This window comes from Acanthopagrus latus, chromosome 12, assembly GCF_904848185.1.
Source record: "Acanthopagrus latus isolate v.2019 chromosome 12, fAcaLat1.1, whole genome shotgun sequence".
Taxonomy (NCBI): domain Eukaryota; kingdom Metazoa; phylum Chordata; class Actinopteri; order Spariformes; family Sparidae; genus Acanthopagrus; species Acanthopagrus latus.
This window is the reverse complement of record NC_051050.1, coordinates 6,638,658-6,651,845: the sequence shown is the minus strand read 5'-3', so window position 1 is coordinate 6,651,845 and position 13,188 is coordinate 6,638,658. Positions and strand designations below refer to the sequence as shown.

At 40.8% G+C, this 13,188-nt stretch overlaps 1 protein-coding gene across 2 annotated transcripts; it reads right to left on the bottom strand.

Moving 5' to 3' along the window:
- Window positions 1-806: 806 nt before the first annotated feature.
- Window positions 807-11,511, bottom strand: stom (stomatin). 2 transcript variants are annotated; one of them, XM_037116704.1, is made up of 8 exons: window positions 11,275-11,511; window positions 10,381-10,407; window positions 9,133-9,242; window positions 8,720-8,792; window positions 6,016-6,098; window positions 5,604-5,807; window positions 3,576-3,710; window positions 807-3,466 (listed from the first exon to the last, which is right to left on the bottom strand). In XM_037116704.1, the coding sequence occupies exons 1-8, from the start codon at window positions 11,333-11,335 to the stop codon at window positions 3,278-3,280; spliced, it is 882 nt and encodes a 293-aa protein (XP_036972599.1). In that variant the 5' UTR covers window positions 11,336-11,511; the 3' UTR covers window positions 807-3,277. The 2 variants fall into 2 exon arrangements, with proteins under 2 accessions (XP_036972599.1, XP_036972600.1); XM_037116705.1 differs by lacking the exon at window positions 10,381-10,407 and having other exon boundaries at window positions 11,275-11,507.
- Window positions 11,512-13,188: the final 1,677 nt, after the last annotated feature.

Here is a 13,188-nt window from a genome sequence, read left to right as displayed (position 1 = left end):
ACAGCCACTAAACGAGTTTGTTTGTAGTTGGCGCCTACATTATGTCAGACAAAGAAACTGTGGGGAGCGCCAAATCTCACAAACTGTTCATTTCTACATAATGTTGCTTTAAGAGACTGTAGAAACAGGCTCATGACCTCCATAAGGTTGTGATGACAATTTGGGTGCACTTACCATCGGCAATCCATACCGTGCCCAAGCCTGTTTGAATCCCAAATTCCAGTTTGTTTGACCAGTGCGAGCGCTCTGTACAGTGAAGAGGCATGCTTTGTCACAGTATGGTTGCTCCTTCCAGGAAATCCAGGAATGTGAGAGGGCCATCTATGCCCAAACCACAGAAGAGCCACAGAAAAGTCAGTAAAGTTAGTTGGTTCTCTGTGCTAGTCTCAATTGTGCTGCAATTACGCTATGATGTGACGACACACGTACGTAAAAGGTAACCATGCTCAGGCCTTGTTGCAACCAGAGCAACGTGAGTGCAGGCCAGCACAGGAGTAAGGAGGGGGGACAATCTTACTTCTGCATGGTTCTGAGCAACCGGGCCAAGTGTGAGTGCACCTTTGTACAGCCACTGCATGGCCATGGATGGGAGAAGGGCCTTAAAGAGACAGGCACTAAAACAGACAGATGGTTAAGACGTGCTTAAGCAATGGACCACATGAGAAAAATTATGTATTTTTTAAAACATTAAAGCATATATCATATATCTTAATAGACAACCAACATTAGTGTGTTCACCTGAAAATGAGCATGTCAGTCCTTTAATTCAACACTGATCTATGAAGGAAGAAATCCATGGACAAAAATTCTTTTTGGTAGAATCTTTATTTAAAGTCTCATCTAAGTTTTGTCGAGATAAACCCATATCAAACATTAGCAAACTGTACAAAACATACGTAACCTGCAAAACTCAACATAGCAAATATGAAATAAAACATTGTGAAATTAAATTAATGTGTGTAACATTTGTCATGACAAGAGAGACTTAAGCACTACTACACTTTAATAAGCAAGGTTTTTCTAGCTTAGGAAAAATCCAAATAATTAGAGAGCTCAAGAATGAACCCTCACAAACTACTGGTGACCACGTTACCGAGGAGCTGCCCAGTGATGTATACAACCACTTCTTTCTGTAACAGACTAACTCAAACTCAACATGGGTCAACAGTAAGAACTCACACATGAAGCAGTAGCTGCAGTGAAATAATGTAACAGCCTTTGTATTACAAAATAAAATAAAATCTGTAATGTCACTTTAAATCTGCGTTCAGCTTAACACTGAACCCTCGTCTAGCTACAGCAAAACTGCAGTATAATATACAGAACTGCAGTCATATAAATTTAGATATATGTTATATGCACATAGAGAAATACTACTAAGTCACACATACACTAGAAACTTTAACATACATTTAGCAACACGTCTTCCTCCCTTAATACATGAAAAAAGGAGGAAAAATATCACAACTACAGCTTTAAAAACAAAAGATGACTGAGTATTTGGCTTAGTGGTTTACACCCAGAAATAGCATATGTAATAAAATAGTGTTTATATTAAAAAAAAATAAAAAGGAAAGGTAAATAAAGTCAGTCAGTTTCTTTTAGTAGTGCATAGAAATGTGGCAATAGGCTGTAAAATGAGCTGATGGCAGTAGGTTAAGGCTTTTGGCAGAAAGATTTGCGATAAGTGTTTTTCTAACAGTCTCTGCTTCTCCTCAGCAGTGAAGCCAGATGGGGTGGACAAAATTATAGCAACAACTGACAGCCCTATAATACTAATATTACTAATATTTTGTCCACCCTTGTACATATAAAGTGTGGTATGTAGGTATTAAGCATACTGTAAACAAATCCAAGTAACGTCTAGTCTGTCAGAACGACTGTCAACATCTCAGCCAAGGCAGAGCTTGTAATCTGAGACAGATGCGTTGACAAGAGAGGAAAAGTGTGTGTGTGAGTGTGTGTGTGTGTGTGTCTGTGTTTCTGGATTATCATCTATACATCACTCTGCTTGATCACCAATTTCTGAAGGCTATTTTGAGATTGCTGTATTTCTCGTGGTAGTTTGTGTTGTAATACCGAATTCGTCATTGCAGCTGCTGCATGGATCGGCCTCGTGCCTTTAGAATTTAAACAGTTCATTCTGTTTAAGCACCATATTAAATGTATGTGTAGCATAGCCAGCGTTTGTTTCTTTCAGTCTCCTGGTGTCAGTAGGAGAGCGAAGCAGGTCAAGTACAGTAAAGTGTATACTGTAAGTCCTGCTATGTGTTTGAACCTTCAAGGCTACAACGTTAGTGAAGATGAAGCTGGAATCACTGAACACTAAAACCGAGTGAAAACTTGCGATGGCATTTTTTTAACATGTTTAAAAATCGTATTAGTTTTGTATAGGGGATTGGACATTGAATGGCTGTAGGAGTCACTACTTCTACGTATAAAATTATCAGAGCACAATAATGCTATGATTCTGGTGTATGTGTGTGTGGGCAACAATATTCAGCAGGAACTTTACTTTGGGTTAGAGCTTCGGCCGCTGCTTTGACCGTCAGTTAAACACTGTCTGATTCCTAAATAGGAGGACAGATAAAAGTGCAGGATGAAAGCTAACGCGCCTGCTGCACCGTGGCTGGTTTTGGTAAAATCTCACACACAATATAAAGACAATAAATTCAATTTGTGGTCAGTTCTTGGCAGACACGCCAAACTGACTGAGGTGATAAGAGATCTTTCTCATCGGCTGTTTAGCCTATCAGATCAGTGCAAAGGAGAAACTGATCTGGGCAACACAACCAGGTCACGTATGAAGTTATATGTATCATTTCATTCATATAAAATGTAACACATGAAGTTACATTTCATATTTCCATTGTCTGCTCATCTGCTTAAGCTGTCAGACTAATCTAAAAGATTTCTTTAAACAATAAAAATGTTAATTTCATAACAAAAGTTCCACTTGCTATAAAATGGTTAGTTAATTTTTGTTATCTTTTTTTTAGATGATGAGTGCAGTTCTTTCCTTTGATAAAGATGCAGAAAATACGTTCATGTGGGCTGTCAGTTGTGTTTGCAAGCAGCCATGGCAAGGGGATATAAAGTAAATAAGCAGTGATTACTGGCTACCAGTTTTTGAAGCCTAACCCTAACAGCTGAGGTGCATCATGAGCCACAGGCACAACTTCCCAAGCACCATCTTAGCACTGCTTTACAGACACAGGGCCTATATTTTCGTGTATGACCGATGCATGTGGTGCGTGCCGTGTTTTTAAACTCCCCCTCAATGTTTGATGAACCCCTGCATCATCTCCAGCGGCAGCGGGAAAATGATGGTGGAGTTCTTCTCGGCGGCGATGGTGTTGAGGGTCTGAAGGTAACGCAGCTGCAGGGCTGACGGAGACTCTGCGATCACCAGGGAGGCCTCCTTCAGCGCCCGCGATGCGTTCATCTCTCCCTCCGCTGCAATCACCTAGAGAAGAAAAATTTAATGGACACAAAGGCTGACGGGTGGGCACTTTATGAGGTCTGAGAGGATCTCCTCATTTGATCACAATCACAGAGAGGCAGCAGCACTTTACCTTGGCTCTGGCCTCTCGGGAGGCCTCAGCCTCAGCAGCCATGGCTCTCTGGAGCTGAAGGGGCAGCTTGACGTCTTTGATCTCCACCCGCTCCACCTTGATACCCCAGTCATCTGTAGCATCGTCCAGAGTGGACTGAGGGGATAGAGAAACAAGTACATCATTATGAAACATTATTCAACATGTTTTGTTCCAAGTTTCCAAGGCCTCTATTAAAATATGTTCTTGTTAATGAACACAAGTTAAGTTGTGTTCATTAGCCCAGACTGTCTAACTAAGATTTAAAGAACTTTTTTCAAGATCAGCCAGAAAACTCTCTCCTGTTTCCAACTCAACTATGTGGCACTGTTCAAAATCCTCCAGCAGATGGCAGTCTAACCAGGTGTACGTTTCTCTTTCGTGGAGAAGAATTACAGTTAAAGCACAGCTGGTATAAAAGTAAAAAAATAAGGTTAATCAATCATGAACGTTGGCTAAAGCATATTCACAATTAAAACAATCCTAACATTAAACAACACTGTGGCACCAGCAGTCCTTTTTGTTATAATGCCGTGAATAACACACACTGAATGAAGAGCAAGAAGCAGATTACACCGCTTATTTTCACTTGTATGCATCAAATATTTTATAACAAGATGTTTTCAGATCAAAATGTAAATTGAGGAGCTTTTAGCCATAAAAACTGTTTGGTCTTAGTACTTGATACACGATATCCTACTGTGAAAACCAAATGTAAATGTCTGAGGCTATGCTCTGTGCTGTAATGGAAGAAGAGTTTAACCACATATCTGCTGTGGTTACATTTACAGTGTTTCATTGGAAATTGAAGACTGTAAACGCTGGTGTGGAGACAACAGAATCTGACACATGAGCAGTGTCTTACACTCTATCCACATCAGTGTGAAAACAATTAGCACACTGTAATCCTGAACTCATATAGTCTATTTGACATCAACGAACCGCCAAGGGATCGCTGACAAACCTTCTGACTGTGTGTGCATCAGAAGTTAATATTTAATCAATTACAGAAGCTCAGCATGAACTGGAAGTAAAAGTTTAATGAATAAATAAATTATTGAACTAAAGGCAAACTAACAGCTGTGCTCTACATGAACATGGGATTACCTCCAGTTTTCTTAGTTTACAGCTGATGCACATTTTAACTGCAGTTTGTTAGTTTAACTCAGAGTTCAGGCAAACCTGGCTCCGAGCAAGGTGGCACCCTAATCCTCCATTCTGTTTTCTCCACCAGTCAGTCTGTCTTACTGGAGCCTCACATTATTGCCTACACTTATTTTTACTGACTCCATAATAGGTTTTCTGCAGAATGCCTCAGTGTGCCTTCCTTCAGGGGTCCAGCTTTTCAGTTGCAGCATATTTACAACATTTTCTTTTCTGACAGTCACAGGAACTTTGGAACACAGTGAAGGCAATGTCAATATAATGAGTCAGAACTACAAAAATGACTGACGTCACAGCATTGTCTTAGCAAGACAGACCATTTTGGAGAGTAGATTGAACATATTGTCTCATAAATCATATAAGACAGACACAAAAAGCGGAAAAATGTACATACAGAAAAGGCTAGGAAGATAGGGCATGCTCAAAGTGAGTCTTGAGAGCTCTCTGTTGTGATTATAGGCTGTACATTTTAAATTCAACAAATCATTAACAGTACCAATATTTTAATTGTTAGAAATTTTACATAAAAACTGACAGCCAATTCTGGGACAGACATCAGTGCGAGCTAAGGTTATGTAAAAGAAAAAAAAAAAAAGAATCTCCATTCTTTTCTCCAACGATTCAGACTGGCACTGGAGCCAAAGCCTGAAAATAGACCCCCCTTCTCTATTTATTCAATCATTAATCAATTTGAATCGAGATTTGTTTTGAATCGCAAATCGATTCTGAATCCGATCGGACACCCAAAAATGATCAGACTGTCAAACATTCACACCCCAAGTGCTAGCTTGTTGTTTTGGATTATAATATCAGCTCTCAGTCTGTACAACATTTACAGCACTCTACCTGCATACTGTGTGCAATTTCTTCACGGTCAGAAAGGATCTCTGCCAAGTTCTTGGTACCCAGGACGTTCCTCAGGGTGGTCTGGGCCAACAGCCGGGTGGCAGCGTCTGCGTTAGTGATGTTAGCCACAGCCAGGGTGGCATTCTGGACGCGGTAGTACACCACACCATCAACACTCACTGTTACAGAGTCTTTGGTCAAAACCTGAGAGCAGGACACACAAATTAGATAATAAAAGACAGAAATTGGTATGTGGTGTCACATTTAAAATGATTGTGTCATTTTATTTACCAAAGATTGCATTACCAGTGGAACGTGCCAAAAACTTGCAAAAATGATTTTGATGTCTTTTGAATTTCTGTGAATGTGACAAAGTATTTGTTTAATGTAATTGGGAGTGTGCATGTCATACCTCCTGCGGTGGGATGTCGAAGGTGATGGTGCGCATGTCCACGTTAATGAAGCTGTCAGTGCACGGCAAGATGAAGAACAGCCCTGCGGAATCACAAGAATGCAAATAGTTTTAACAAAGACTAAAGCCCCTGTAAACACAATAATGAGGAAGCTTCTTCACAAATGTTTGAAAACACCGGGATGAATGAAATTCGGGCAGGAGGCCAAGTCAAGCTCTCTTTATAAGCCTGCAGCTGTGCTGACAGCGAGGCAAAGCTGTGGATATTTGCAGCTTTCATAAGCCCGTTTCAAGTCCCAATGATTGAATTAGTGCATTAAACAATACTAGGCATGTGCCTGAGAGAAACAGACATGTGCTAGGTGTGCAACCATTTAGCAAACATTAATGCCACACCAGTTTGAGACTACTGGGCTGCATTTCCTGTCAGGATATTGTGTGTTTAAATGGTGAGATCAGAGCCATCTGTTCCGGAGGGGAAATCTAGTCAACGTGCTGTTTCTATCATGACTTTTCCAGCATACTCAACAGTTATAGCTGCTGTCAGACAACAGGCCTCAGTCGCTCTCACACACAGACTCTGTAAACCATCTTGTGAAGCAGTGGAAAATTCCACTGATAGGCATCCTGAAAAAACGCTTTGTTCATGAATAAACATCTCTGTTCGTGTATACAGATGCAAAGTGTTCCACAAACATACTCTTTTCATTTATGACGGATTATCCCCATGAGCCTGTTTTAAAAGAAACACACAGGGAAAGGTTGTAATTACTGTTTTATAGCAGCTGTTGTTGATGAAGAGGGCGCCAGATTATGAGCTTGAGGGTATGGAGCATTACGGGAAACCAAATGCTGAAATAAACTTCGGCTTCGGCTCCTCCAGCCCCTCATGAATGTGGAGTTCGCTGGCAGGGAGCTATTATTACCCCACACTGTCATAAACAGGGTCCCCTGGCTCTCTGAGGAGTCACATTTCAGCATTTTGAGAGGACACTGCCTGGTTTTTAGATCCAATAAAACAAAAAAATCAAAGATAAAGAGACAGAGAGTTATGAGATGTATGCAAATTATCCCTCGTGGGAGGCTGTATTTTTACTTAAACAAATATGCTGCCTTTCAAAAACAGAAATCACATCACTGAGAATAGAATGATGAAGGCATTCAGACAGCGAACAGACACATGTGCAGCAGCACTGCCAGACATAGAGTATGGTTATGGTATGTGGACTGGAAGCGCAAATAAACAGAGCCGAGATGAACTTGTGTATGTTGGGTCTTGCGATAGCATTGGCTGAACTTTGAGGCGGGACATCCTCTTGTTATTATTAGGCCAGTTTATTTCCCATTTTTCAATTTGGACAGCTGATTTCCTTTTTGTCATCCTGCCCACCAGCAGGGAAAGGGTGGGTGGGAAAGTACAGTAAGCCCTCCCCCCTTTCTTATTCTTCCCTCCATTTCTTTTTTTTCCCCAGACATGCAGCACGGCTCGAGGGATGACAATGTCAGACTGTCTGTCAGTCATTCTAACGCTTTGGCCAAGACTGAAATATCTTCTCAACTACTACGTCTTGTAATATTTTGTTACTAAAATATGTACTTAAAGGAGGATTTGTCCACATGACTTTGATGACCTCCTTACTTTTCCCCTACTGCAGCAGGTCAAAGGTTTCACTTGTCGAGTTAAGTACCTTAATGTCTACTCAAAGGATTGGCACAAAATTTATGGTTTTTTTTGTTTTTTTTTATTAATTACAAGATGAAATTTAGAAAAACCTGATGGCAGAATTTGTGACATACAAACTATTTAAAAAAATGAACTTAATTAGCACAGATATGTCAAACAATATTATGTATTAATCTTAAGTATACAGAGCGGGATTCTTGTAGACAACAGCTTATATCATTTGGTGGCTTTTTTGTTTGTTTTAATGCAATGTACTTGTTTGTATCTTGAACTGTATATATGTGTTACTATTAAATGTGCTGTATTGGGGCGGTTCCATGTGTACTGCAGTTTGGCTTTATACACCAGCACTGACATTAAATAATGACCATAAGGGTAGTGCTGACTTTATGCTTTGAGAATGTTTAAGAGTGGTTAACTTCATACTGGGTGAAAAGTGGTAGTAGTAAAAGCCTGGCAACATATTAGCAGGGAAAACTTGTATTTAAAAGCTAACTGATAAACAGGAGATCTACACTGTCAGCTTTGTCATTTCTGTGCCTCAGCATGCACCTTGCAGGTCATAATAAATATATGTCAATGTTTATATTTTGATTCCTGCTGCCTGGAATAAAATGGTTTGGATAGTGATCAGGGCTCCTCCATGTGCTGTCATCACAAAAACATAAACAAATGTACCATGGGCTTTAGGGGAGAAAACAGTGACATTGTAAAAACCAGAGAACCTCTGTGGATCTCTGTGATGAGAGCTTAACACAGTTGGGAGTGTTCAGTTGTATGATGCAATTTTCAGTATTTTCTTCTAGGCCCTAAACCAAATTGTGGCTGTTTAGGTTCACTGTGTCAAATATAGCACTTGTCAGGCAGTAAACATGTCTTAACTAAGAGATGAAGATGTGCGTGAGATAATCCAGGGGGATTTACAAACACTGGAACCATGTTTGAAGTACATTTTAATAAAAGAACTGAGGACCTGGATGGAGTAAAAAATACATGGTGGTGTATAAAAAATGTTCTGACCTGGTCCTTTGGCTCCTCCTCGCAGAATGCGCCCCAGGCGAAAGATAATGGCTCGCTCGTACTCCTTCACAATCTGTGTACAGAGACAAACCGCATCAATAGCTTGTTGATGAGTCTCTTTTATTTGACTCCTACAGGTGTAACTGGATATTGAGATATGCTGATGGATAACAATTTAGGAAAAGGCACTAAGCAACCCTGCTCACTAAAGGATACCATTTAATTAAGTTAATGTAAAGCAATGGTTCGCCGGCTTCTAAAGGCTGTTCGATAAATACACATTATATAAGGGATGAGTCTGTATTACAAAACACAGAATAAACAGAGTGGGCCATCCCTCTATAATGTACTCTACTGTACCAGCCAGCTTTTCTGGTTAAGTGGAAAAACACTGGATCTGACAAGCAGCTGACCTTAATGCACATCCATATGGAGAGGGGCAGGGTAACCAGCATCAGGAGAAGGGACATGCCGACCAACAGCCAGCCACACAAGCCAATGTCAGTGTCTGGATTCTCCAAAGCTGGGGGAAAGAAGACAAACACATTAATGGAAAAAATGTGACTGATTCCAATTGCCTGAGGGCAAAGATTAATATGGACTGACTTAAGTACATTTGCAAAAAGCTGTCCAAATAGGAAATTCTTTCTGATGCATTTCCATACAGTATTCTGCTAAAAGCCTACAATGCTAATCCAATTACCCTTTAGAACAGCTATGAAACTTGTCTGCACCCGCATCTATTGTAGTTACATGTACATGGTTAGTCAGGTTTAAATGTCATCTCTGTCCCAACAGCCACCACCTTAAGGCATTTTGTTAGAATAAACACTGGGAATCACGTCAACCGCACTGCCAGAAGTGGGGGTGGAATACAGACACCAGGGCTGCAACTGGTCGTTATGTTCGTTGTTGGTTATGTTCATTCTTTTCCTGATTAATCGATTGGCTGATTGATCTAAAAGTTTTCTTTAAGAAAAGGCAACACATGGCAGTCAGTGTTTAACAAAGCCAAAGACTTTTTCTTGAGAAATTACTCATATTGGCTAATATAAAAACAAAAACAGCTGGTGATGATTTGAATTGTTAACAACTCCAGTCATGGCAGTTTATCATATTGCAAAAGGAATTCATATGCATCTATATATCAATATTTTTTTCTGTCTAAGTGAAACACATTCCTCTGCCAGTCTGACTCACCAAAGTCACTACTTCATAAATCTTTTTTGGTGCAAACACCTGAAGATAAACAGATTTGAGTGAGGCATAGTCGGATCCTTCCTTTAAACATTTTAGCTCCAGAACTGTTCTGCTTTCTGTCAGTTCTGTATTTTCACACAGTTTGAGGCTATTTGACACTGGAACGAAGACACACAAGGCCAAGTTGCAGTCAGTGTGTGTGGGTGTGTTTGTGTAAAAAGAGCTCTAAAGCCAACATGCTGTTTGTACGTTGTTTTAATCCATTTGTCAAATTGTGTTTATATCACAATGCACTTTTTTCCGTTTTTAGGAATATTTGTTCTTCTACAGTTCCACAGACATTGTGGTGTGCTGTAGGTGATTGTCTTTGCGGGTTATCTGTGATTCCCAGCCCCTAGCCGGCAGCATTTACTTTACTCAAATATGAGAACATGCAACCAGTCAGTGACTGGGATCCGTACCTTCCATCTCATCATGTCTGCTTGAACCTACAGACAGAGTTAGAAGTCAAAACGCCATCGGACGACTTGCATAACGTTACAGTAGTGATGCAGACATGTATACATTGACGTACTAACTAAAACGGTGACTAAGGGGCACTGACAAGTTACCTTAGTGTCTCGACTGGCCTGCATTACTGCTGGCTACGGACATAATCAATACTGATTACCATAGGGGTTCACAAACAGACCACACCCTGTGATTATGGATACAGTCCAGTTGAATCCAGCCAGCTTTTGGCTGGATTCAACTGGACTGTATCCTTAATCGATTCTTCTTGACGATTGACGATTCCCAAACTAATGCAACAATCTCAGCCGTTATTTCGGGATGTAACTGGATGCATGAAACTAGCTGTTTACCGCCGTTAGTAAACGGTGTTAGCTTCTGGACAAATTTATGAACGAATACAACCTGAAGAAAAAAAAAAGCACACCACTAAGTTAAGAGAAAAGAGTCTGTGTAATTTTCAAATACATCCATTATTATCCTGTTCTGTTGCGGAGTAGTGTTTCTTTGACACTGGAAAGTTAAAGTCACTAGTCACTAGAAACGTGACCGTTAACGCACGTTACGTGACGCTCACTGGTGTATTAGCTTGTGATCTCAGCATGCTAATCACAGTTAGCTTTGGGTCACTGTTAGCAAACAACCGCTGATTGCTATCGCTGCGTTTCATATTTTCCTAGTATTTCCACAGCAGTTGGACGTACCATCATAAGCTGTGTGCCGTTAATTGCAAAGTAAAAAATACTCGGAGACAGCGTTTTCCTTCACATTTGCGTAATTTATGATGCTTTCTGTGACCGAACCACCATTGCATATTGCATACATATAAAGTGAGCAAACCTTACCGTCTTGTCGTTCCCGTCTTTTGGAGTCCCTCATCGCTAATGCCTCGCTGTCTGAATGCATAGTTGACACCGGGTAAAATATCTACCGTGGACAGCTAGAGATTGTCGCCCACTGTTTACAGGAGTGACCGTGTCTCTGTTACTGCAGCCGGCTGCTGCTGCTGCTGAGGAGGCTGCTTGGGGATGTTTCAGCCCTCAGTTTGACTCGCAGGTTCTGTGACGCAAACGGGAGTCCAGTTTTCCTAGAATACTGCTGGGCGCGGTCCAGGCTGCAAAATAGTGGACCAACTGTATAAGCAGCGCATTTGAATTATCTGCCCTCGCAGAAGTAGCAAGGGAGTTGTGAAAAACCAAACCTATGTTTTTGTTTTGTTTTTCCCCCCAGATTGATCATTTGCTTAACATCACAATCAGACAGCGGTTACCTAAAGGCTAGACACAAAGCAATGAATTCCTGAGCTCATTGTTTGGAGCTTTTTATTTGTCAACTTAAGAAGAATTTGAAGTTCTCTCCCCTGTTTGCTTTCTCCTGCGATGTGGATGTCGTGTCCCGGAGTAAACTGTTCAGCCTGAAAGTACGCTGCAGCCTACACATATTCAGGGTTAAGGTCAGGGCCTCGGAGGTCCATTTTTAAAAAGCTTCCTGAGACACTGAGGGTGCGGTGGGAATATGGCTGTCTGCACTGTGGCAGCTGGTGTCTAAACTAGGCAGCTTTTTGAAACTAGCAAATCTCATCTGGCTATTTATAGGCCACAGTGCAGGATTAGATAACAGCCGAAAGCAGCTTCTATCAGTAATCTCCCCAACTTCTTTTTCAGTTGTGCCTTGTCATTGTTCAGCTTTTATCTCCTGCGTGGTTGTTTGTTGAGACAATGTCCGCGGAATTCCTGAACCATGATGAACCAGCACAAGCCAGAGTCTTTACAGCTGCCTGGCAAGTTTGAGATAATTTAGATACCCCAGTATAGCAAATTGTCACCTGACTCGTGGTAAGTGAGTAAAGAGCTTTGGTTATTTGTATTGGCTACATAAGAGAAATACCTATAAGGATGACATCTGTTTAAGACATGGTAATGGACAGTGCTATATAGAGATATAAGCGATGGAAGCAAGCAATCTGACATAGAGGCCATGGGCCGTTTCTTTTAATTCATCCAGTCACAGATCAATAATTCATCACGGATGAAGATGATAAGAAGTATATTGATAAAATCTCACTTTAAAGACTGTTTGATTCAGTAGTACTGTATCTATGTGGCTGCTTAGAAGGCTGCTCCTAGTCACACTGCCTGCAAGTCCTGATGCTGGACCCAGAATTCCCCAGAAACACTCTGGTCAGGCCTATTTATTTTGGGCTTAGAGAACAGTATGGATGAGTCTATTTATTCAGCTAATCCTCAAGTTATGCACTTATTTTGGTGGCTTCTGTTTTGTTTAGGTTTTCAATATTATTTTGATATTAATCTTCCTCTGCAGAGACTAATCAGAATATCTATGATAGTACGCAGCATACAGCCATAGCCTCTGTCACTGTTTATCCCTGGCATTGCTAACTTACATAAACAGCTAGGCTAACTTTAGGCTAACTTTAGGTTAAACATTGGGTTTAGCTAAGTTCACAAACTTTATACGTATTCACAATGTTTGTATCGCCAGCGGTTTTCATCATTCACCATTAACCCTAACCCTTACTTCTCCTGGCATGGTTGTGGTATGGTTTTGTATTACAGAGTAATTCTGCCATTGTCACTCTTTTCCTCCCTTGTTTGTTGACTCAGTGGTTGTTTTTTGAAAGGTCAGGGGCAACTTAGTGACAGTTAAATAATTGGAACTTTCAGAGCAGCACTCAGCAGTAATTTCAAGCAGTGTGCCACCAATAGTTGGGCCCCGCCAGTGCGGTTATATCGTGATCA